The sequence below is a fragment of the Sturnira hondurensis genome, unplaced genomic scaffold (genome assembly GCF_014824575.4).
Source record: "Sturnira hondurensis isolate 20B ecotype Veracruz unplaced genomic scaffold, ASM1482457v3 Scaffold0002638, whole genome shotgun sequence".
Taxonomy (NCBI): domain Eukaryota; kingdom Metazoa; phylum Chordata; class Mammalia; order Chiroptera; family Phyllostomidae; genus Sturnira; species Sturnira hondurensis.
Genome location: NW_028075269.1, coordinates 12020116 through 12046509, shown reverse-complemented (window position 1 = coordinate 12046509; position 26394 = coordinate 12020116). Strand labels below are relative to the sequence as shown.

The 26394-nt window shown below is 48.0% G+C and overlaps 1 protein-coding gene across 6 annotated transcripts in view; it reads left to right on the top strand.

Annotated features, from left to right (window-relative positions):
- SLC1A2 (solute carrier family 1 member 2) overlaps positions 1 to 26394 on the top strand; it is a 141263-nt gene that overhangs the window by 29077 nt on the left and 85792 nt on the right. The window contains exon 1 of one of the 6 annotated variants that reach the window (XM_037040508.1): positions 19597 to 19680. The exons of 4 other annotated variants lie outside the window; for them this stretch is intronic. In XM_037040508.1, coding sequence (XP_036896403.1) covers positions 19673 to 19680 — 8 coding nt within the window. In that variant the 5' untranslated portion in view covers positions 19597 to 19672. Of the gene's footprint in view, positions 1 to 19596; positions 19681 to 25018; positions 25082 to 26394 lie in introns of those variants that run through there. One more of the 6 variants, XM_037040507.1, reaches the window with a different exon arrangement.

Here is a 26394-nt window from a genome sequence, read left to right as displayed (position 1 = left end):
TAGGCTTCTTGACCTTAACACATCACGTTGACCTCTCTAGGCCATTTTTAATATTTTTACAAAATATAAGGTTCATGATTGGGTTTCTAAAATTCTTTTCTTGCCCCAAATTCTATAATCAAGTTCTCACTTCTTTGTTTAGTTATCCAAAGCACAAGCAGATAAGTGGTCAGGTTTTTGTGAAGGTACTTTTCTCCCCCAAAGCTGGTCAATCGCCTGAAGCTTTGGAAGTGGACACCCTGGTGAATGTGCCACAGTGGGCAGGCAACTCGGCCAACAAGTCAGCTTCAGTGTGAATCGATGTCCTGTCATCCTCTGGGCCTGCAGCTGAAACTGTCAGGGAGTCATTTAGGATACTTGGATCTAATGTGTCCACATCACTCTGAATCCTGGGCAGAAGCTGTGTAGATGGCCTCTGGGTTGGTCTTTCTTTTTTGAGGAGGAAGGTCAGGTTCACTTATCTGTACATTACTTTTTAAAGACTTGTGGAATTCTGAGGATGAGGTCAGAACTTAGACAAACCAGGAGCAAGCTGTGTGGATGAGAAGAGTCACCTTCCACATACCATGAGGGATCCGGTTCATGCGGAGTTTGGCCACTGCATGTGTTCATACATTTTCAGTTAAAATGTTTATCGTATTATGATATCATTTAAAAAAATCAACCAACCTACATTGTCAATTAGTCACCCAACCACTGGTCCAAATTGCAGCTGACAAGAGAGCTTCTATTATTATTTTGTTTCCTGTGCTTTGATCCCTTGAGATATCTATACCCAGCAACATCATCCTCACCTCTTTTGTTCACACAGGCCTGAGTATGTTTCTCTTTCAATCCACCAAAAAAGCTCTGACGAGGACAGAGGAGGAAGGTGGCAATGGTGTCTCAAAGGTCACCTTTATCCTGTTAACCATCCGTGCTCTCAATATTCCATTAGAACAAATGCAGTCTAGGGGTTATGGACAGGGTCTGGAGGGACATGTCACGCAAAATGCATCATGAGTGAGGTGGTATCATGGTGGCCGCTCCTCAAGACATTATCACTGGCCTCTGAAATCCAAGTGGGTGCCACTCAGCAGACATCGATGACACCCACTGCATCAGGCCCTGTGATGCATGCTGGGAATGCAGAGACGAACGGGATGCGGTGCTTGCTCTGGAGTAGTTTATACTATGAGGATAACAGCTTATATAGAACACACTCTGTGTTAGGCATTGTTTTAAATGCGTCACATGTATTAGCTCATGTGACCTTCAGAACAAACCCCCCCCACCCTGAGGAGGTGCTACTGTTAACATCCATGGCTCCTAGACAGGGAGACGGAGATGCAGAGAAGTTCAGTGACTTGCTCAGTGACTCAGCTAGTGAACGACAGGGCTAGAACCCAGATAGCCGACTCCAGAGTCTGGGCTCCCGCCCGCACAGACCCTGATTATACTTTCCCTTCCTCTGATAACCCCAGTAACATCCTCATCTTCCTACCCCTGTAGCCTTTTTCTTAAGGCTTTATCTCTTCCATAACAACCTTCATAAAGATAATGTTGCTCAAAGCAAAAGAGAAAACAAGAAAACCTCTCAACCCAAAAGGCACAAGGTAAACAAACCAAAAACTAAAATCACCCATAATCCCACTGCTATTATAATTTTATGCCTTTTAAATCTGAGTGCTTATATACTGTTTTTAAAGCCTAGAATTTTTATTTAGGATTATGTTAGGGTTTTTTCCCCAGTATGTTTTTCCTTGACATAACTTTAATGATGCCACTGGTTGGCATATTTTTAAATCATAGCTATACCATAAAATTGGCTGAACTCATTTCTTATCATTGGACATTGAGTTTAGTTCTAACATTTCACAGTCATAAACCACACATCTTTATATATACCTTTTCCATATGTACATAATAATTTTTAAGTGGTTATGGGCTTTTAACTCTGTGGTATTTAGGTGGGGAAATCAGAATCAGGTTTCAGAGTCAGGTTCAAAAAAACCATTTAAGTTCCTTTCGCTCCTGGAGAACTGGAAACAATAACACCTTAAGTATCTGCACATGACCTAAGCGATTCACCTTCTGCTCTTTAGGAGAAGTGTGAAAACCGATCATTTGCTCTTTCTGACATAGGGCACCCTCTTCCTGAGCAATGGACCCATGGTCTCACCAAGGGTTAGCTGGCCTGCTCGCCCCTTTGCACCCATATTTAAAGATCCTGTGGGGTTGTGGAGAGTCCCACACACGAGGGTCAGGAAGACACAGAGCAGGTTTAGCAGGAGCCCTTGGTTGTGGAAGTCTGGGCAGGCTGACAGGGCCAGGCGGGAAGCCGGCGTGAGATGTGGCGGGCACAGGTCCTTCCAGCGGAGGGTGATTCCGGGGAGAGAGAACAATGCATAGGGGTTCGACACAGACCTTGAGCGTGTGCAGAGTTGGGTGTGAACGCTGACTCCACTTTTTACTGACGGCGTGATCTTGCACAGGTGGTTAAATCTTTCTGAGCTTCAGTGTTTTCATCTTAAAATGGGTGTCTTACAGCACCTGCTTTAAATGATGGTGTGAAGATCATGTAACTATAATAACTGCTAGTTGGCTTCTTCGTTTAGGGCACTAGGCTAGACTGTTTCAAGTTCACCATCACCTTCACCATCACCAACACTCAGTGCAGGGGATGGTGTGACAAGAGGTCAGGACTCACACTCCGTTTCAGGCTATGGAAGCTTCATCAGGGGAGTTTTGCTTTTCTGGGAAAGATGACAAATTAAAGCGTGCAATGTGACACTGATGAGAAATAAATCTTTGTTTTTCCTGGAGTACAAAGCAGCTCTGAATTAAGATACTTTAGGGTGCCCCTGGTAGAACTCCAGCTCAAAGGGAAAGGAGAGGGACTGTTACTGGCCAAGGTAACTGGGGTGTCTAGGGATTTAGTGGCTGCAGACAGCAAGGGGACCAAGGGCAGACACCGTTGGGACATCTGTTCCGCTTCCTGCCTCTTGGCTGGACTTTCCTGGGTCATCACTTTTATGGAGTCTAAGGGAAAGGGGTGGTTCCCAAGGGAGATGCTGGGCTGATGAAAAGAAAAGAAAGAATGGAGAAGTAAGAATGGGAGGGAGGGAGGGAGGGAGGAAGGAAGGAAGGAAGGAAGGAAGGAAGGAAGGAAGGAAGGAAGGAAGGAAGGAAGGAAGGAAGACATATACAAGGAAGACATGCTACAAACTCATAAAAGTCTCATAATTAGGTGCTTTTCACCTGAGGTCTGCAAACTCACTTCCAGGTTGGTTTATCCAAGACTGTTCCCCCTCCCTTTTCCTGTCACTCTCACGCAGGTGCAATTTTTAAGTCAGGTGTTGCTTTCTGTCACCTGAAGCTCCAGCAGTCCTGTGAATCCTGCTTCTCTAAGCTCAGGGTGTCATTAGGAGCGTAGCAGTCAGCCCGTGAGGCTTAGCCTCTCCCTACAGATTCTAAAAATACCCAGAGGCGGTACTCAGCACGTACAGGGACTGCCCTGTGCGCAGGCTCTCAGAATTGCCTTAGCACGCTCGCTGTCAAGAGCGCCATGGACTCAGCTATTGTTTTTACTTTTTTATTTTTATTTTTGGCTCACCTGTACCACTGTTTACGCAGAGGAGAAAAAAAGGGGTCACTGGTGGAACAGAATTGACTGGAAGAGAGGGCAACAGACAGACAAACCAAACTTGTTCACACTGTCGTTTTGCAGCTCACTGTAGACCTGAACTATGTGGTGTCGAGAGATCAGACCAGTCCAGGGAGCAGCAAAGATTAGCTGGGATTTAAAATAAAACCCTTTGACGAGAGGTCACCTAGAATAACTCACGTATGTATCCATGAAGAGACCCGAGGACCATATTTGGAGGTCAGTGCTGCAAAAGGACCAGGGCCACCCCCTGGGTGAGTTTTCCGAGGCAAAAAACAATCCCCTTTCCCAGGAATTCTTAGGTGGAGGTGAACCATCCCGGGAACTGAGATTCTCTGGCTTCAAAGACGTGTCCCGTGTGATGGGACTGAGGAGCTAAGGATGCTGGTGTCGTGTGCCCTGCGTGTATGGTTTAGGAACCTGCTTAGTGTTGGTTGGCTTATCAAACCCGTGAGCACTGGGGTTTTTTTAAAACCTAACCAAAGGATTAAATGATAAGATCAGACGGATTATGAAAATATGTGTGTGATTGCAGATCCGGCCGTTTATTGATTGCCTGCAAGAGTCAGATGTCTCCTTAATGAGAGAATGAACCTGCATGCAATGTAAGCATGTGAGTCGAGTCTGCTGCTATTGGGGCTTAAGTGGAATTTGTTACATGTCACTGGGCGGGGGGGGGGGTCGATCATGGGAAATAGGAAAAAAACCCCACAGCTTTTAATCAACTCTATGGCTGCCTGGGCTACATGAAATGTTTGTTTTAGCTGTTGGGAATTGCCACGCAGTTAATAGATTGCCCAGAAGCAGTTCTCAGAAACACCCTTGAGTTGGCCGCTTCACGGCAGGATTCTGGGGTTTAAATTAAAAAGTTAATGCTAGAGTAAGCATGAGTAAGTTCTTGGGACCGACTGTGCGCCACATTGTTTCCACCCATACGTGAGTGCAGGGAGCGTGTGTGCCCTGGACACATGCTTCTCATTGGAAAATGCGATCAAATGTCTCTCTAGACTGGCTCTCGCGGAAAGTCCTTGGCCTCTTCTCAAGCCTCAAGGAAAGCTTCTAAGCTCCCAGGTTGCTAGGTGGTCTCTCCCAAGGAACGCAGCAGAGGCAGGGGCGCCTCGCTCTTTGTGGGTGGGAGTTTGCTCCTTCAGGAGTTCATACCGGCCTCCTCTAAAAAGTCTGCGTTGCTTTTTTACGTGGAATTGCTTAGATGCCGCAAAGGATTTGAATAGTTGTGTGAATCCGGGCAACCGGGTAGCAAGCTTTGTAATGATAATAGCAGCAGGAACAACAGCCAACCTTTCTTATATGCCAGACACTTCTCTGTCACAGATTTTAATGCATTTATTCCACAGACAGTGGAGTTTCAGATTTAACCCCCCCCCCCCCCCATCTTCTCCTCCTCCTTCCAGAGCTAAATAGCCAGACTGGCTGTGCACGATTTTATTTTTTTAAACATGTTATTTATTTATTTTTAGAAAGAGGAGAAGAGAAGGAGAAAGAGAGTTAGACAAACATCAGTATGGGGTTGCTTCTTGTGTAGCCCCCACTGGAGACCTGGCCCTCAACCCAGGCATGTGCCCTGACCGAGAATCGAACCAGTGACCCTTTGGTTCGCAGCCCGCACTCAATCCACTGAGATACACCAGTCAGGGCTGGCTGTGCACTCTTACTAGGAGGGCCAGGTAACGGCCAACTATTAACTGTACCACACAGACTTGATTTTTAATAGAGTTTACTTGAAAAAAAACCATGGGTTACATGTTCGTTTGGACACTTGTTTTTTATATACTTTCTGGTTTTGTGGGGAGTAGGTTCAAAGCACACCATTTATCATTCAATCAAGATATTCAAATACAAAGACCTATTTTGATCCCCCGCCTTCTTGATTCCAGCATATTTGCATGGTTCTTCTTTTAAGCTAAGTAATTCAATTTCATGAAGAAGAAGGGCAGGGGCCTTTTAGAGTTGCTCAGAAAGACACAGATGATGGATGTGGATGGAAAGGGTGAGCTCTTTCGGAGACAAAGGTTTAATAAATCAGTCCATGTTTGTGACAGTCTTTAAATGCTTCAGGTCAGTCGGCTTCGATGTTCTTTTTGGCTTCTTCTCTGTCTTCAGTGAGAGATGCGTACTAAGCAGAGGTGAGCGTCTCTAAGACTTTGGTCTTCCCAGGAGACAAGGTCCCCCGAGTGTCTTGGGTATCATCACCCAAACAACATTTCAGAATAATCAGTCCCTGAAGTCAGACTGTGCAAAGGAATCAGGCCACTTCCACTTAAGCCTGCTCTTCCTTTTAGAATGTCGAAACCCAAACTGGAAATGCACTTTACAGGTGGGAGGCTGTGGTATTGCTGATCGTATTTCCAAGCGTGGGGCCAAGGGACTGGGTTGGGGTTTAGGGGAGCTTGTCTGGTTCAGTGCGGCTTTATTTTTCTGGCTGACACTCCCAAAGGAACACCCCAGGGTAATGCTGGTTCCACTTGACTTGTGCAAATGTTTTCCTTTTGTGAAAGAGATTGTGAGTCTGGGTTTCTTAAAGAAAAACCCACGCTGGAATGAGGGGAAGGAGTATTTCAAATTTTCTAGGTAAATTAGATCACGTTGGTCTCTACAATAGGCGATTTAGGTCAAAAAACAAAGAAATCAAGAAAAACAAACAAACAAAATAAAATTGACAAACAAAAACAACTCTAATTGTTTTAGGTCCGAATTACCTGGATTTGATCAATATGAAGACAAAGTCAATCAGATGATGGGAAAATCTTCATGAATAACCCTTTTTAGGCCTGTCTTTGAGGGTTACTTTTTCAGGGGTTGTTGAGAGAAGGTCCATTTCTTCTAACCTGCTTGTGATTTTTTTCACCTTGTGAGTCTTTCTTGGTAATCAAATGAATGGGAAGAGCACAGTCTTGCCCAGGAGGAGGATCTGGGCTTGAATCCTGGTGCAGCACTGAGCTATCTGGCTACATAACTTCTCTGAGCCTTGGTTACCTCACTTGAACATGGAGTTGGTAATCCCTCCCTTTTGTAACGATCAGATAGAACGATGGGTGTAGAGCATCTTGTATATAGTGTGTGTTATGTGACGCTCGTCTAGTTCACATATACCCCACTCTCTGAGTTGAGGACAAACCAGAGGATGAGTTGTTAGAGACAGCCAGCCCAATACTGGTTGAAATAAGAAAGTCAACAAAGAAGAGATGCCTACAGATGTCACTCAAGACATACAGTTTTCTTGCTATATCCCAACCCTACTGCTGTGTGACCTTGGGAAGATGCTTAACCTCTGTGATCTTTGTTTTCCTAACTGTACGTTGTGAATAGTAATAGTGGTTCCTTCCTCCCAGAGCTGTGATTAAAGGAGCTAAGGCAGACCACGTGTATAGACCTCAATGCCCTGCACTCAGTCAGGGAAACTGGGCCTCTGTTTCTCCTTCCCCTCCTTGGCTGCCAGCCATCCTGACCCTCACGAACACATTTGGGGCTCCCTGGCTTGCCCATCTATCCCTGTGTGCCAAACCTGCTGCATTTCTGGAAGCTCAGCTCTGCCTACAGTTGGTCCTTTAACCTCCAAGAAATCCGGTCCTTTCCTGGGCAGCAACCATCGGCATGTGGGGGTCGATTAGGCTGGTTGAACAGCAACGCTGAGGATGTGGGTCACAGAGAGGGGAAGAGGAGAGGCACGTCCTGAAGCACGTGTAAGCAATTTGTTCTTCGGAGGCAGGTCCAGGTTTCTAGCTCAAAGTATCACCAGCGTTGGTGTGTTAGTCACAATTTCAAACAGACTTAATGTCAAGTCAAGATGAGTGCTTATTCACGGAGAGAGGGGGAAGTAATATAATTTGATTACAATTACACAGATGTCAGTTTATAAACTGGGAGTGTCAGTGGCTTTGATCCTTTTGTCATTTCAATTTTTTGTTTTTTCAATATTTAATTTGAAAATTTTAGATAATTTTAGACTTCAGGACTATGAAAAGAACACAGATGGTTTCCATCGACCCCTTACTCAGCTTCCTGGAATGGTTACATCTTACATATAACTCTGGAACAGCGATTTTTCAACCGGTGCACCACAAGAATTTCTAAAACACGCACACAGTACCTGACTATTTAGGCAGCACCACTGACCTCTTTTCCCTTAGATTGTTAAAAAAAAAAAACATGACAACAGCCAATACAACAATAGCTGTCTGATGTGAATGAATCAAAATTATACTTTTTTTGGCCTCAGCATTTTAGTAATTAGTTCATTGTGCCATGAGATGAAAAACAGTTGAAAATCACTGCCCTGGATTATAAAACTGATTAAAACTAAAAAATTAACCTTGCTCCGATATTATTGGGTTGGCCAAAAAGTTGATTTGGTCTCTTTCATGAAATGAAAATCAGTTCCGTGAAACCAAATTAGTTTGTGTAACCATTGTAATATTGAAGATGGAAGGAAATAAGCAACATTTTTGGCATATTATGCTTTATTCTTTCAAGAAAGGTAAAAATATAGCTGAAACACAGAAAAAGATTTGTGCAGTGTATGGAGAAGGCACCATGACTGATCGAGTGTGTCAAACGTGCTTTGTGAAGTTTCATGCTGGAGATTTTTTGCTAGACAATGCTTCCCAGTTGGGTAGACCGGTTGAACTTGACAGCGATCAAATTGAGACATTAATTGGGAACAAGCAACGTTATGCCATGCAGAAGATAGCCGACAAACTCAAAATACCCAAATCAAGGAAGTTATTTGTGAAAATGAAGTGTCTTTTATTTTCCAGGAAAAACCATATGGTCTTTTTGGCCAACCCAATACTCACTCAGATCTCTCTGGGTTTCCCTGGTTTTTCAGCTGAGGCCCTGTCCTTTCTGGGATGCAACTCAGCATCCCACTCGCACCGAGTCACCGTCTCTCTGTGGTCTCCCATCTGTGACAGTGCCTTAGTCTCTCCTGGTCATTCGTGGCCTTGACACTCTTAAAGAGAGTGGATCAGTTATTTTGTAGATTGCCTCGAGATTTAGGGTTATCTGATATTTTCTCCATTTCTAGATTTTTGTAGTTCATTGCTCTACATACACTTTACTGTCCAGACCAGGAATCCACTGACAGGGAAGTTTTAAGGCCTAGTAAATCATCTAGTTATTTCAGCCTGGCTGGGTGTTTTAAGTTGCTGGAGGTTGAGAGTCTGGCCTCTGGAGCCAGACAGCCTGGGTCCTGCTCCTGGCTCTGTGACTGACTTGCTGTGTGACCTTATGAATGTTATTAGGCCTCTCTGTGCCTTAATGCTCTTGTCTACAAGATGGGAATAATACAGACCTGACCTCCTTGGGTTGTGGTATAGATAAAGTGAGTCAAAGTGCACGATGCATGTTAGAACAGAACCTTGCATTTAGTAGCCACTCAGTCTGTCTTAGCCATCACTATGAATACGTTCTCCACAGCCCTCTCCAGCTCTTCCTCCCCTGAAATCCAAGCCTAGTGAAATCTGCTGTCACATCTCAGGTCTGCGAGTACAGGAAGGATGACATTGCAGCAAAGCCCTAGGGTTTGGGTGTGGTCCTCAGGTTGCATCTAGAGAACCCATCTCAGCAGGACGGTTGTATCTTGGCTACCACGGCTGTGCAGCAGTCCAGTCTGCTGGGCCTTCTGGCCATGCTCAGCTCTTCAAACGCACCTGTCTGCGTATCCCCACCCTTAACCCATGCCGGCAGCCCTGGGATCTGCTCAGAAATCGCTCCGGGCCCCATTTTCCTACACTGATATTCTGTTCTTCTTGTTCCACATTCTTTGAGCCCCTCATCTTTGCCTCCCCTCTTCACCTGGCTCCTCTGAGCCCATGGCAGGCAGCAAGGAGGCATCACAGCGACAGCCTGGGAAGCGCTGGGATCACGCAGATTGAGGCTCCATTGTTAGAGCTGTCACTTGCTTGACTCTCCGCAAGGTCCAGCCTCAATTTCCTCATCGGAAAAACGAGATTGGGAACTCAGTATCTCCACATCAAGGTGTTGTGCAGATTCAATCAGAAACTCTCTATGAAGCCCCTTGCCCCATTGGTGGTTTAACTGCCCCAGTGTGAGCGATGCTGGATGTGGCACCTGCCTTTGCTCCGGCCCGATCGAAGGTAGCATGTACCTTCCCTCCAGGCTTTGCTGGGCTGCTCCTTCTGCCTGAGGTGTCCTCTGCCCTCACCCCCACCCAACTTTGCAGCCTGCTAAAACCTTACCTTACCACAAATTCTTGATCTCCACAACAAGAGGTGCTCATTACTTCAACACTATATGGACTGTCCCTTACTTTTCTAGCTTGCAATATTTATATTCTAATTTTTTGTAAGCAATAGTTATACGTTTGAGTTACTGTCATGCCATCCTACCCTGGCCCCCTGACTCACCACACGTGCCTCACCATGAACTCCAACAATCAGCTGTCAGAGGGCGCAGCCTAGTCCTGTATGGGCTGCCATGGGGAGCACAGAAGGCAATCAGTGGCAGTTCAGAGTAAACGCATGAAATCCTGAAGGGAAAAGCCAAGTGCCTTTCAGACCCTCTATCTGGCTCTGTCACACTCTGGTGGGTTTGAGGGATCTCGTGTTGGGGACAGTGCTTTGACAAGTGCCAACAAAGCCATTTCCATAAACAGGAGAACAGAGTTTTCACCCAAATTTGCCCCTCCTGCTTCCCACCAGTACCTACCTGCAGCCTGGGTGTCAGCTCCTTAGTCTGGCAGCCAGCCCACACCCTTCTTGGTTTCAGAATTAAGTGACCAAGTCCAAGCCATGCACAGTCTAGAGCACACTTGAGATGCGGAGTGGCTTTTCTGGACTGTTCTGTCTGTCCTGGGGCCCCCAACACAGGCTCGCCCCTCAGCCAGAGTCTTGGGGTGCATGGTGGGCATGACCCTGTGGTGGGTGAGTGCAACCCGGTCCTGTAGACACGTTTCTCTTCTTACCCCCGAGGCCCCATGTCTTTTTCTACCCAACCTCCAACACGACTTTGCATTTACACTTTGCCCATTTGCTTTGCTTCGTATCGGGAGGGGGAAGACACAGACTTATGATATGGAAACTTAGCCTTGTAAAGGGATTCAAGCCTTGGATGGAGAATCTACCACACACTCAGACCTTGTGGGCAATGCTGAAACATAGCTCGTAATTTTTATGCTAAGAGTGTCTGGCGGTCCTCCTCCCCTGCCTGCCTTGAGTTTCATGATGGAAGAGCCCTCATAGGACTTCATTCCCTGTAGCCTCCTGCCTCTGGGAAGGCAGTGGAGAAGAAAATCTTCTCGTTCGACTTCAGAGGACTTGATATTGATTTAATTTTTTTTTTACTTATTTTTAGAGAGAGGGGAAGGAAAGGAAGAGAGGGAGAGAAACATTGACATGGTAGAGAAACATCAATTGGTCGCCTCTTGCACATGCCCTATCTAGGGACCACAGCCCAGGCATAGCCCTGCCTGGTAGTCAAACTGGTGACTGTTTTGTGAGATGACACCCAACTGACTGAGCCACACCAGTCAGGGCTGGTGTTGGTGTTGGAAGGGAAACTAAGCAACAGCTACAGTGCGTGTTCTCTCTCCCAGATGTGTACTTTTCTGTGATTTTAACGTGTTGTCTGCAGGTGGTGGTCTGAAGTAGCATTTAATTGAAATCAGGTGAGAAATGTATGAAGTGAAAAAAAAACAAGTGAGAAGGTACAGGAATCAGGACATTACACACACTCACCCCCATCACAGTAGGGGTGGCGGGGCTCTGCACATCATGATGCAGCTTTGAATGGCATCAGATGACGTCCCTGCCCACACACGCTGTACTCCATGAGGTGCCACATCCCAGGGCCAGTGGGCCCAATTTGGGGGCAAAGCCCTGGCTGGACCTTGCAGCTGGGCCTGAATCTGCTCTGACTGACTGCTGTGTCCATGCCCAATGCCCTCTGCATTTTAGTGGGAAGCAACTCAGTGAGCCAGCAGAGTTAGGAAAAACAAAGCAAACAGGAATAAAAATACTCTGTTTAAAAATAAATGACAATCTTCATTGTTCTTTGAGGCAGTTGCTTAAAGAGAGTTGGGAAAAGCAAGACTGAATGACTTGGGCAGGTTCCTGAGCTAGACCTTACTCTTCTTCATCTGTAGAAGGGGTATCAAAATATTTCCCATACAGAGTTGACTTCAATCACTAGTAATGACAGTCGTAATTTATTGAGCATGACTGTGGGCCAAGCATTTTTCAAAGGTCTTCACATTGGAAGGTAGGGACTATGAATAGCTCCATTTTGCAGATGAAGAAACAAACTCAGAGAGGTTTAGTGACTTTGCCAAAGTTGCACAGCTAGCAAGTGGTAGAGCAGGGAGGACTCAGACCTGCACCCGATAGGCTGTAAAATCTGTGCTGTTCGTAACTCAACTGTACTGTTGCAAGAATCCAGGGGAGTAATACAGCTTTACTCAAAGTGCACCATGGGTGGCCCAATGAGATGAAAGATCATGTTAAGGGCACTGAGATGATTGGGGATGCACAGATGACAAATTAACATCAAATCACATGGTAAGGAAATGACTTTTCAAATGCCTTCCGATCTTTCTGATTAGGACAAGATTCATTCTTTCATTAGGTGTTACTGTGCCTATTCATCTACGACCTTTCAACTTCCCTTTTCAAACAAAGGGGCAAACAGGTGGCAGAGGCTTCGGCGAACAGCGTCTACCTAAAGGCCAGTAAAAATGTTTGATGTCACATGCGTTTTCACACCGACCTTCCATTTATGACAGTGTTACTGGTTTTTCCTCGGTAGTGGTGGTCAGCATTACACGTGTGGATACTAGTCGAAGTGGCGTTCAGATGCGGCAAGCACAGCGAAGGCCGGATGTGAGTGACGGATCGCCAGAAAGGCTGTGACAGTCCATGGGGAGTTCCTGGCCTAACACGCAGCACGTAGTTCACGCTCACTAAATGTCTAGGACGGGGGCGGGGGAGGAAGGATGCAGGCCCTCCCCCACATCTGCTACTAGGAGAAATGAACGGTTGGGAAGCCGGCCGAGTCCGCCTTGCCCTTGTGACTTTGGATCTGAGTTTCACTTTTTCCGAAGGCTGTCGGAGAAAGCAGGAGAAGGAGACAGTGAAGTTGGTTTGGGCCCTCAGCGAGCCACAGCAGCTGAGTGCTGGGGATGGAACCTAAGATCTCAGGGTCAGAGCTTCCGTTACAATTGGGAGGCTCCAAATGGGGGAAGGGGTTTCCCCCAAGGTCACCCTGGCTGAGAGCAGCCGTAGTGTGACTGGTGCTTTCATCCATTGCCAGGCCAAAGTTCTCATTCTTAATCTCTTCCCAAAATAGCCACCAGGCCAGAACTGGTCCTTGGTAAAACGCAGACAGCTCAGGGTTCAGTCTCCCAGCCTCCAGGTGCTCCCTAGATCCCTGGTACTGCACAAGGCACTGAGTTACCTGGAAACTCCACAAAGGGAAGAAGGTAACTCATCGTCTCCAACCTTCAGGAGCCGACAAGGCTGTGCTACAGGATTTTGCCCTTAGACGAGGATCGTCTGGGAGGTAAGCGGCCAGGTCGTCTACCATAGAGTCAGGTGGGAAGGTTCTCTCCAGGAGTGACAAGCCCTGTATTAGTCAGCTCTCACCAGTGTATGCTTCAGTAACAACAACCCCCAAATCTCTGTGGCTTACAACCTCAAAAATGCGTTTCTTGAGTCGGTTGCCTGTTTGTTTCAGGCTAATTGCAGGTATCCTCTGTGCCTGCTCCATCCAGGACGCAGCTAAAGATGCAGAGGAAAAAGAGCAATGTCAGAACGGTGTGAAGGGCTTGGTGTTTCCTTTGGGAAGGGACACGTGTTAACTTCTGTTCCGTGCTGGTCTGGGTTCCTAAGAGCAGGTTCTAGACCAAGGGTGCCAGCACGAGGCGTTTATTTGGGAGGTACCGGAAACACCAGTAGGGAAGTGGGGAAGGAAGGGGTTATGAAGTCCGCTACCACCGTGGGCGACTGCAGTTTAATCCCACGGGGAACGTTGAGGAGACAGGACAAATCACATGTCCTGCCATCCTCTGGAGAAGTGAGGGGATTGGTGGATTTACACGTCTGGAACTGCTCGTCGTTGGTTGGGGGCTACTTCTGGCCTGTGTGGGTTCAGGGTAGGCTTCTAGCTTCTGAAAAAGCCCTCAGGCAAGAAGATAGAGCTGCTGGCAGTGGGAAGTTGGCTGCAGGGCATAAGGAAGATGCAGCCAGCGGTATGGGGGGGGGCAAGAACATCTGCCTCATGCTCGCAGCTCTTGGCTCAAGGAAAAGGCAAGGCAAAGCATGTCTTCAGGGATGGTGGGCAAGTATAATCTTCCCACATATATTTGAGGACCAAAACACAATTTCCAGCAGGTCTTGAGCCTAGTTGTATGAAAGGCACCAAACTGTTTCATTAGCAATATGGGTGATGCTTCATGGAGAACTACCAGGGAGGCTGGAGTGTACTGACTTCAGGCTGGGTCCTTCTTTGCTGTGGAAAGGTTGTCCTGTGCGTTCTAGGATGCTTCGCTGCATCCCTGACCTCTACCCACGAGATGCCAGTAGCAACTTCCCACTTCCAACTGTGAGAACCAAAGACATCTCCAGATTTCCAAGTGTCCCTTATGGAGCAAAACTGCCACTGTGGAGAACTACTGATGTTGATCATACATGCATTGTTGATTCCCCCCAAACTGAAATAAATCATAGGCACCCGAATGGAGAAGCTCACAGCTTAAGGTGGGAGACAAACTCATATAAACTATCATGGCAAGTCAGTCTATGTTGCAACAATCTGAACTATGTAAAGGACGCAGAAATAATTCAGAAGTGGGAAATATCGCTTCTGTGGTGGGGGTTGGGTTGGTCAGGAAGGCTGTATTGAGGCAGAGACAGCTGGAAAAGGTTCTGAAGGCTGAAGAGGAGTTTTGCAGATGAGCGATGCCACATATAGAAGCTAAATACACTCTCTGATGATTGTGGAGACTTGGGGATACTATAATAGTGGACATTGGAAATGCAGACCTAGGAGCCTTCTCACGCTCAGAAAGACCAGGTTGTGGGACTGTCGTTAAATTGGCTGTTTCATGGGATCTATCATGTGATCTGTCGTGTGTAAGGAGCATCGCCGAGGGCTTTGGGGGCTCTTACTGGGGGTGCCCCCAGACAGCGTGGATACGGCCTGCACTCCGAGGGACTAGAAATGCCTCTGCTCCATTATCTGGCTAATAGAGAAGGCTGGTTATTTCTACAGTCTCCCTCAGTGCCCGTTCCTGTCCAGACCTCTTTGATGTTCGTTACCTATTATTCTGCCAAGAAAACTGGGTGTGGTTTCACTGTTTAGGCTCTCTGCCTCAGTTTCCTCAGAGATCGTCAGGTTCTCTCTCCTGCCCACCTCATAGTCTTGCTCTAAGCTGATGAGGCAATTATGCAGCATTGGCTGTGGATTCAGAGAGATCTGGGTTCCAGGGGCCATCCGCCAGGGGTGGACTTCCCTGGCTCTCCATTTTTCTCCTCTGTGAAACGGGTATAATACCCGCTTTGTGGGGTTGTCTTGAGGACTAAACTGTGCTGTCTATAAGCTCTCAATCCTGTGCTTGGCACACAGTAGGAGAGGAATAAACGACAGTTACTCCTTCCCATCAACATTACGAATGAAGCTGTTGGCATGATGAAAGCTCCTTCGTACTGAGTGCATGTTATGCCCCAGGTGCCATCCTAAGAGTCTGTGTGTGTTAACCTACGAGTCCAGTAGGTGTTGTGATTGTCTCCGTTTCACCTACGGGGATTCGGAGCCACAAAGGGATGTGTACGGTTAGTGAGTGGCACTCAAACACCTGCAGACTGTCCGAGCAAGTAGCTGCTTTCCTGGATGGTTTAGGACGGCGGCGTCCAACTCATTTTCACCTGGGGCCACCTCAGCCTTGCCTTCAAAAGGCCGAATGTAATTTTAGGATTTATAAATATAACTACTCCTTAGCTAGGGGCAAGGAGCTCAGGGCTGCCGCTGGGCAGAAACAAGCTGCTGAGCCGGGTAAATCAAGGTGGAGGGCCGGATTCGGCCCTGGGGTTTTGTGTTTGCCACCTGTGGTTTAGTGCTTAGCCCTTCTGCCTTACTTTTAAAAATGAAGTCAAGGGCTTAGCTGTAGAGTTACTTGGACCAATTTGTTAGAGCCAGTGTAGCAACTATAAGCTAAAATGAACTTTTCTCACTGTTGGTGGAAGCGCCTTAGTACACTCACAGAATGTCAATAAGCAGGTGGGTGAGCAGAGATTTATTTTTAACCACAGTATCTGAGCCGGCTTCTCAGTGGGAGTCAACTTGGGTAGATGATGAATCACCCGAAACTGACCTTTCCAGAAACGCCTGTGAGAGCCACACAAAGGGAAACCTTCCCTTTCTCGGCTCTCCCCCCACCCCCATCCCCGCCCCCATCCCCGCCCCCACCCCACCCCCAGGCGACTGAAAGAAAAGGCTGGGGGGTGTTTGCCAGCCGGGTGGCCATCGCCTCCGGAACAGCCAACAGCCGGGAGTGTGGGGACACACGTGGTGTTCTCAGTGTGCGAGGAGGCCAAGTCTGTGCCAAGAACTCGTTTTAAATCCAGCCTCCGAGTACAGAGTGGCAGGGTCCCAGGGTCCCCGGACGCCCTCCTTCTGCCCGTGCGCTCACTAACCCATCGTCTCCGATGGTCAGAGGCTCTCCTTGCAGGGACAGCAGCGATCACCCAGTGAGGGCACGCGCCTGGTGCGCCGTGTGCAGCCCCACACCCTGGGCCCGTCGCAGGGCCTCTGAGGGGAATGATTCCCCGAATTAAAGGTGTGGATGCTCCTCCAGTTCAGACACCCCCTGCTGAGTGCGGAGACTGTGCCTGCACCTCAGCTACCCCCAACTTTGGCTTAGGTCCTGGCTCCAGCCCTTGATGGCCCTGTGTCCTGGGGCAAGTTACTGTTTCTCTCTAGGCCTGGCCAGTGAGGCTGAGGTGACACCTCTGGGCAGAAGGTTGCTAGAAGAATTCAGCCTCGAGCACCTGGCTTATAGAAAGTGCTCTAAGTGTTAGTTCTTCTGTTGTTGTTTTGAGATCCAGCCAGATCAGCTGGCCATGTCCCCGGGGCAACGGGGATCCTGGAGTTCCATAGCTTGGAGGGATCCTGAGGCACCCTCTGGTTGTGAGTACTGAAAACCCTCTGATGGGCCCCTATTCGACAAATGACAGAAGTCTCTGGCAACCCAGAAAAGGAGGCACCTGTAGCAGTTTTGTTTTTATGAGCTGTGTCCCAGGCCCGGGCTGGGCCCCCTGCTTCCCTGCCAGGCAGCAGCCTGATGTCTCCTTCCTACTCTGACATCCACGGGTCTGTAGGAGCCCCAGAACGTTCTGGGGGAGAGTGTGAATGCTGCTTAGCCTATGCCTAATTGATTAGCTGGTTGTTTTCTCTACACAACACCCAAAAGAAGGCTTCACTCTCTCTGTGCCTCGTGCCTATCCCCCTCCCCCCGCTTTCCATCCCTTCTTGTGTATCTTGCATCTTCCCACCTCCCACTGTCCCTTCCTTGGAGAGACCTTGAACCCCTCCAGGGAGAGGCAGGATGGTGTGATGACTTCGGGCATGGACTCGGGAACCCACCTTCGGGGGTTTGGATGCCAGCCCGGCTAGTGAGCTGCTGTGTGAACGTGAGTAAGTGGCCCAGCCTCTCTGTCTGTCTCTCCTTGTCTGCCAGTGGGAGTAACGGTCGTTCCTACCGGGCAGGGCTGCGGAGAGACTTAGACAAGCCAAATGCGTGGAAAGCACTCAGGATGTGGCTGGTACCAAGTAGGTCCTCAGTGAAGGTCAGCTAGAACCAAGGCCTACAGTGATCAATGCCACCAAAAGGAGATGGGGGGGGGGGGCTGCAACAAGAGAACTGAATGGAGTCTGGCTGCCAAGGAGACCACAATGCCTGCAGATCCCATGTGATGTGGATTTGCTGTGACTTCTAATGGCAGGTCTCCATGGCAAACTCGCCTAAAGGGCTGTTAGGGCTCACAGAGGCAGTGACTATTTTGCCTGAGAAATACTTGTGGAATGAAGAAGTAATGATGATAATAATAATAGTTACCGTGTGCTACATGCTGCCTGTGTTCTGGGCACTTTCATATATACTGACTGATTCAATTTTCACAATAATCCCATAAGACAGCATTATTAATTTTTATCTGTCTTCATGACCGAGGTGTTTGAGGTTCAGAGTTGTTAAGTAACCTGGCCAATACCACACAGCTCATGAGTGGTGGAAGTAGAATGGGAAACTCCAAAAGATATCCCCTGTGTGCTACCTACCCATCTAGGCAGCAATTAGGGGGTGACTAAAACACAGTCCTTTCCCAGATGTGAAAATTTCAGGCTGGGTTTGAAATGGCACCTGGCAGGGCGGAAAGCAGCTTGAGAAGAAGCCACAAGTGTGGTGTGGCTCAAGGCACCAGGAGGTGGGGGCCGGCATCCTGTGAGGGCCCCACCGTGGAGCGCTCTCTGTTAGGTCCCCTGCAACACTGCGTGGAGGTCTGCTGTCTGGGCTGGGTGACGGCTCAGGTAAGCCACCTGGCCCCTTCCCCACCACCACCTATGCCAGTTGAGAAGAACTGAGTCTCCGTCTTCTATAGTAATCTGCAGCCATATTCAAGGAAGTCTGCGTTCTGCTAATACCTGACCCAAGCCTTTTGTTATTCCTCCCTACCACAAGAATAAATCCAACCACGTACCATAGGTTCCGAGCCCTCTGGGTCTTCCTATAGCAGATGCTTGCTTCCCAGAGTGTGTTCCTTGGATCTCTAAATCTACACTACATATATCGTTCTACATAAGGAAAACAAAACACAAAGTAAAGCATGTTCTGGGTTCCAGGAAACTAGGTTATGGCTTGGCTGAGCCTGCTTCTATCCTGCCGAGCCTCTCAAAGCCTTTGATGCACTAATATGCCTTGTGAGCCTTCGTGGTGGAGCAGGTCTCTCCAGTCTTATTTGGCCCCTTCATCTTTGCATCCAGGAGCCCTCCAGGGGATTAGTGTTCGGAGCGGCATGGCCTGAGAAATGGCGCTGTTACCTATGGAAGCCGGAAGCCGTTGAAGGTGCTGTGGGTTCAAATCTACTTCAAAACAGTCAGTTGATGTCTCAATTTACATTTAACTAGAAAACAAAGCAGAGGTCCCTCAGCAGCATCCATGACTGAATCAAGCTACAGAACATGTAGAATGGAAGCACAGAAAAAATGATTGGAAGGCCAGGACACCTCTGGACCTTGAAAGCAAAGGGCTTCTTTCATTTGCATTGGGAATTAGAAGTTAAAGACAAAGTACTTTGCTGAGTCCAGGTTCAATGCCGGGGAACAAGGCTGCCAGGGTGAAAATGGGTAATTAATGATCACGGGTGGCTGGAAGGATGGCAATAGCAGAGTGAAGGTAAGTGACAAGGGAGGATGGCCAGGTGACAGAGTGACCAGCTGGGAGAGGCACCAGTGAGCTGCTGGGAGAGCCAGGTGGAAATTCGCAAAACTTGGGAAGTCAATAGCTGCAGTTCTGTTTTTAAAAACGTCTTATTTTAATTGAGTCTATTGGCGTGACATGACATTGGTTGACAAAACCATACAGATTCCCAGCGTACAACTCAGTAAATCATCCGCACACAGCATCGTGTGCCCGTTGCCCCAAGCAAAGGCTCTTTTTGGCTTCATTCCTGCACCTCCAACCCCTTTGCCCACTTCCACCTCCCCCTCCCGACTCTTCCCTCTGAATAGCTGCAGTTCTGACTTGAGGAGAGGAAAGGGACCTTAAAGGCCGGGGATGATCCCATGTGGTTTCCCAATGTTCAAACATTTAGCGGCCTTGAGCTCACCAGTCAAATGACGGCCGTCAATAACCAGTTTGTTACATCTTTGACATCAAAACACCGGCTCGGTAAACTTGAAAGCACCTGACAGATTTCCCTCTGAGGTCCCTCGGACCCCGATGAAAGACCACTCACTGCAGCCCCACGCGGTGGCCAGCGCACGCCTGGAGATGAGGGGATGGCCAGGTCAGAAAGCCCGGGTGGGGTGTGGTGGGCTGTGAGGGCCCGTGTGAAGGAAGGGACCACTTTATATTCCTGGAGAAGGAGGAGACGTGAAAAGCTGGGTGGGTAGGTTATTATAAAACCCTCAGAGCTTTTCCTAGGGGATGAAGTAATGTGAGTTTCCTCCCGCGAACCCAACCGTCCCCAGAAATGTAGAGATTCAGAGAAAGAAGAGTAAAAATTGGGAAGTATAATATGGTTATCAGAAAAACAACTGACCCTGAAATGTCTCAGGATGGTGGATAAAATGTGTAGGTCTCCATACTCCCGTGCCTAACAATATACCAGGCACCTGGTGTACTTCTCCGTGAATGTATATTGAATGAGTGGATGAGTGGATAAGTGATACTTGTATCTTTCCACATGGAACTGCCCACCTTTCAGTGATGGCTTAAGTGACACATTCATGACATGTTCAGTGACAAGTTGGAAAAGCTGTAGCTTGTACAAGATCATCATCTTATACAGGTACATCTTGTCCGAGATGCATGACTGCACCTTGAAGAACTTCAGCACCAGGGAAGTATGGGACCCTGTCCTTAATGCCACCTCTTCTGTGTTCAGCCCACAAACCCCACCTCTGCCATTTACCTGTCGTGCGGTAACTATTCCACTTGTGAGATCAGGATGACACGCATGACTTCATTAAGATTGTACCGTCAGCCTGGGAACCATGCTGCAAACGCTCTCGGGCTCCCATCCAGAGGCAAAGGCATGAGTGCTGTTGTACTGTTACCTGGGCTTGGTGTGGAGGGATAGCCAGCAGGCTTGCCTGCACTGTGGAGAGGTATCTTGTGATGTTGCTAAATCACCTAAGGCGTGTGGTCCAATGTCCAACACGGGCCCCTTTGCATTCGTCTTTCCTCTTGCAACTGAGTGAGGGTGTTCCAGTGACCATAAGCTCTTCTTGCTGTCTGTTCTTTTCACATTGCTTCTTTTCTCCTTCAGAACTGGAAAGAGAGTGGCTGATATTCATTTAGTCCTTCAGTACATATCTATTGCATGCTCACTATGTTTGGGGCACAGTTTTTGGGTTGAGCAGAATTGGAACAATATTCAAATGCTCCACCCTTTTGCTTATTGATTTCCATGTTTTGGAAGCTCAAAAAGATGGTAAAAAATAAGCCAAAGGAAGCAGAAACTGCTGGTAGCCACAATTTAAGTCATAAAGCATGGAAAAGTTGGATTTTGAGTGAGGGTGTTTCTGTATGTGTTTGACACTGTGGATGATACAGAGTTGTGAACAGCTAATACTTTTCTCTTTAAACAAGAATATAAATTACTTATTCTGTTCACATTTTTACCCATATCTTCTCACTGTTTACAACCTATTCCTTAAAGTTTGTTCATTTATAGGTTTTGATTTAATTTTATTGTCGACACTATTACAGATGTCCCCACTTTCCCCCCACTGCCCACCTCCCCCCATCCCCATATAGTTATATTTTGTAAAGGCCACTGATATTACATGATAAGAGTTTTATATGCTTACTAGAGAGAAGTGTTAATATGTCTAAAAGTATAAAGAAGGGGAAAAATCACCTTCAATCCTTCCAACCAGAGATAATCACTAGTGCACCTCAGTTATAATGTGGGATAACACGTGCCCGATGCCATGGTACACACCTTTAGTCTTATATTTGCTTTTTAGGTTGCCAACCCCCTCTTTTTTTTCAGGAGAAAGAACTGAAATAAATTTACTCTAAATTCTTATTCTAAGTGTCTTTCTTAGATCCACTCTAATACTGCAGGCCTTGTATGGGACCTACTTTACGAACACACACTAGGTTGCCATAGGGGCGTATGAATGGGATTATGTCTCTTCACGGCTCTGTTATACTTCACTGATGCTGCGGCATCATTAGCTCAACCTTTTTGCTGTGATTGAACTGGGCTATTTCCAATTTTCTCATTTTATAAGGAGTGCTGCAAAGGATCATCTTTGTCTGAATTGAATTTATTTTTCTTGGTGATTGTTCCGTGCCCCATATTTCTGAAATGAGGTACCAGGTCCATGGATAGAAACAGATTGATAACACTTTTTACCCATTTCCAGAAAAACTAAACCCAGCTGAGAGTGTCACCCACGATTTCCAAATGCACTTGTTTGCACGAAGCCCCCAGCATGTCTGATGAAAGCCATGGTAGCGTATTGCCTAGAAAGTGACGTGTACTGCCTTCATGGTAGAAAGTCACGCGTCCTACCTTCATAGGGGTCTCAGACTAAGTTAAACACATTGGATTTTACTTTGTAAAACCCTTACCCATTTATATACATGTAATGCTTACAAATAAAAATGTGTGCATTGAATGAGTAACAAGTTAATTATTACCTAAATAAACAATGCACATAATGCGTTGTTAGAAAATAAGTTTCTATGTGTGTGATAAAAGTAACATAGTGACTTTAAGTTTGGGAAGGATTGCTTCTATTTTCATTCCCTTCCATTTTTTTTCTTTTTATTTTCTCCCTCAACTGTCAGAAACTTTGTATCTCTCAGTGCCATTCACTTACCCTAAATGTTTCCACACAAGCCTAAACAAGAGGTAAGTCACACTGTATCCCTTCAGAACCAATTTCCTTCCCAGTGATGGAGAAGAGCCCTTGAATTTAGTGCCCCAGACAGAAAAGTTGCAATATGTTGTTGACGGAAAATGGCTGTCTTGGAATGCGCCCCCTGACTGCTCACATCCCAACCAAAGGCATCCTGCCCAGAGATCCAGGGGAGCCCTGAAGCTGCCCAGAGCCTGAGCAATCAGCGTGTGCACGGCCATAGCACTCGGTCCAAGGAGCTCACGGACATCAGCAAATGCTTTCCGACAGCCTTTCTCCCATCCAGGGACACCGGAGACATCAAGGGTCTTATCCTTGTAAATTTTATAGAATAAAGCAACACTTGCCCATGTTATCCCTGTTAAAAATCAACCTGTGATGTCTGTGGGTGGATTATAGGTTTGTGAGGATGAATTTGGGAGGAAAAGTCACGGACTCCCCTAACTCAGGTATACGTGACCACGTTCAATCCATTTGGGAACAGCCACCCGGGGCCTGGCCAAGTACGTGGCTACAGATGCTTTAGAAGCTCTGTGACTGGCTGTCTTACGACCTGCTCAGAAGACACAACGACACATAGTAGGCAGTCGGCCACGTGCTCTGCATTGCACACGACTAATTTCTTTATATCTAAAGAGAAAAAACAAGCCTGTGTTGGGCAGGACTGTTGTTCATCCCCTGCCAGGCTCTAGGTGAGAAAACCGAGGTCCGCGGAGTCACTTCGCCTGCCCAGGGAGAGGGTCAGCATTTCTGCTGAGTCTGCGTCTGTGACTGGCCTCGCCCCCACGCAGGTGTGCTAAGCACTTGCTGTGGGTTTGCAGCACCCCCACAGGGAAACAAGGCAGTCAGCAGGCGGGACCCAAGGGTGCCTCTCTCTCAGTGAGCCCCACGACGCCCCCGAGCGAGATGAGCCTCCAGGATGCTGAGGTGTGAAGCAAGCCCTCCAGGGTCAGTTCCATCCCCTGACCCTCTGGCCACTGGCCCTTTTGCATCCCGAGAGCAGGGTCTACACCTGATGCCTTTCTACCAACCAGGCAGAGGTGTGTGAACGCCCCCTGGCCGAAGGAGCCTGTGCAGGGGAGAAAATCTCTGAGGCCGGTGCTTTGTCCTTGGAATTCAAGCAGATTTTACATCACGCTCCATTGTCTACTTGTGCTTGTTTCAGTATCAACATTATGTCTTAAACTACCACGTTTCTCCGATGCATATGTAATTACTTATGAAACATCATTGATTGCACAACAGCCTGTTGGAGGGGAACTAATTATACATCCCGTTCCATTTCAGAAAATTGAAGTATGGGGACAGTGTGTGTCTTGGAGTGAGGCAGTTCGGCATATTCTGAGGAAAACCGCTGCTCTCGGAAGACGTGGCGTGTTTCTGGTGGGGCCGGGCCGGCCTCCTGGCACCTATTCCTGTACACGTCAGAGCAGACGAGCACCTTGGCGTGTGAGGCACAGCCTTAGGGGCATTGTGGGGCGGCGGGTGTGCGTGGTCAGGGCTTCGAAGTGTGAGGAGTTGCCTGCACTCTCCCGGGTCTTCCTGCCTTCTCTGGCTTCTCGTGGGGCAGTGTTTTTCCGCCTTGGCACTGTTGGCATCTGGGGCCAGATAATTCTCTGTTGTGGGAGGTGTTTGACGGTGTCCCTGTCTCTGTCTAGGAGGATCACCCTGGGAGTCTCCTGGGTGTGACAGCCAAAAAAAACTACCTGCAGACGTGATAAACTTGACCCTGGTTCGGAGCCACTCTGCCAGGGGAGAAGAGACACACCTGAAGGACTGGGCCGATACGGGGGCCTTTGCCCGCATGCTTTTCTTTTTACTGCGAGGGGGTCTCTTGTCCCCATGGGCTACCAGTAGGAGACCTCTGTCATCTCGTAGTTGCCTGTGTCTTTGGCCCGTTATCTATGAAATGGCTATACCCACAGGTTTCTAAGGACCTTCCTAGGAGTGGAATTTTTCTCAGTGGTTGATAAGCTTATAGGATTTTAAAGAATATTAGTGATGATAACCCAGATCACCGTTCTAACACATCTGTTGAAGTCCTCCCTCCTCAGCTGACAATGGATATTCGTGTTGCACTAACTGCTGTGGTCATGTTCTCTATTTATTTAACTAACATCCTTTCAGGTGAAGCTTTGGCCGATAAACGAAATAGGAGTAGGAAGCAGTCACTGGGAGCCAGGGGAGCAAAAGGCACAACTAATAATAAAGCCTAAAATGTTACTTAACAGGAAGTGGAGTGGACATCAACCCTGTCCAGGGGTGCTTCCCCTCCTGTGGAGGGCGAGCTCCTGCCCACCCTGCTGTTGGTGACGTTTGCCAAGGAGGCCTGAAAGGAACTGTTCCCTTCCGTTTCTCCCGAGGTGCGGTGCGGGTTCGCGTCGTCTCACTCCCACCCTCCCAGCCTCGTCCCCAGGGCGAACTGCGTCCATTGCGGCACATTAGAAAACAAGGGCGGCTCTCTGCCTCTGGTGGAGTACGGCACACCCGGAGGCATGTTACCGTTCCAGCTGGGAGTGACCACCCCAGGGGGAGAGGTTGTGCGAGTCCTTCGGGGAAGTGAGCTGGAGCCTGGCGGGTTCCTCGGGCGGCGGCATTGGAGTGCCTTCCAGAAGGACGGGGGTTGGCGCCAGGGCAGGATGGAAAAGCCTCCTCTCTGTGACCTCGGCCAAGGCAGGAGTGGATAAAGAGCTAACCTGCCCCGCCTGCCGGCCAAAAATAGTCCAGCTGCGTCACGGGCTTTCAGTCATTAAACCTTCCCTCCAGAGAAGGCTGTGGCTTGGACTGGAAAGGGGCCATGGACGGGTTAAGGTAATTCCCTCCCCCCGCTGACATGCCGACACTCCCACTCCCATCCGAGGCAGGCCTGGGCGTCACGCTAGAGGGAGGTGTGAGTTCGCAGCCAGTGCCCCAAGTGTGAGCGGCGAGGTGAGGGGACATGTGTCAGTGGAGCCACTTATGGATGAAGCGGTTCTTTGCCTTTGCTCTGAGTAACGTAGACACTTGTTACGGTGCATCAGCTTATTTTGGTAACTTTTGGCTTCTTATTAGAAAGGTTAATTCACAGTTGCCGTAGGGAGTTTGACCACAAAGAAAAGAATCAATAAGGAGGCAAAAGTCCATCCACCATCCCAGTGTTCCAAGCAGCCACTGGATACCTTTCATGCCTTTTTATTTTTCACCTCGACGCAATGGGTGGTGTTTGTAAAAATGCAATCCTATGCAGCTTTTCGTCTTGCATTTTAACTTACATGCAGGGTCCTCACAGTGATACTGTATCTCATGAGGTCATGATATATTACTTGAAAGCCAGACCGGTTTTAGCTTATTAAGATTCTTGGGGCCAGGGCTGAGTGGGCAAGATGGCCACACATATGTCCATGTGGGCAGGAAGATGCGCTGGTCTGGAATGCTCCTCGGACAGGCTCCGGGGTCCCAGAAGGAGATGCTGGGCTGTCTGTGAGAGGGGAGGAGGGTGGGTCAGTGAGGGCGGTGGAGAGGAGCCCAACCCCCCACCCCCACCCCCCACCCCCGGTGAAAGCAGTAGAGAGTGGGTAGAGCGTGGGCAGAACACGGGCTCCTTATCACAGAGCAAGACGGGATTATAGGAGGAAAGTATTTCCTCCTATACTTTCCTGTAAGGAAAGTATTTCTGTGTTGGATTCTGTCTCTGCCACTAACCAGCTGCCTGACTTGAGTTAAACTAGCTACCCCTCTGAAGCTCAGTTTTCCCATCTATAAAGTAGAACTAATGGTAATATCTATTTCATTAGGTTATTGGAGGAGAGCTAAGTACTCAATAAGTGATAGTAATTATTAGTTTATGATTCTGATTGATCTCTCAAATGAAGACTGGGCCAGCTGATTTCATTTAAAGAGGATAGTGGGTAGATGGGTTTACTCTGTAAGAAAATCTGTATTTGGAAATAAGAATGTTGGTTGGCTTGAGCATATTCTTCCAGAGAGAAGATGGGTTCAAGGTTTAGGGGGTCCAAGAATGGAACCTGAAGGCTCCTTCCATTGGTATTTTCTGGGCTGTGAACTGAGGGCGCCTTCAGTGCTTGGCAGGGGGTCACTGCCCCCCACCAAGGTCTGCATCCAGACCAGGCAGATGCCCCATTCCC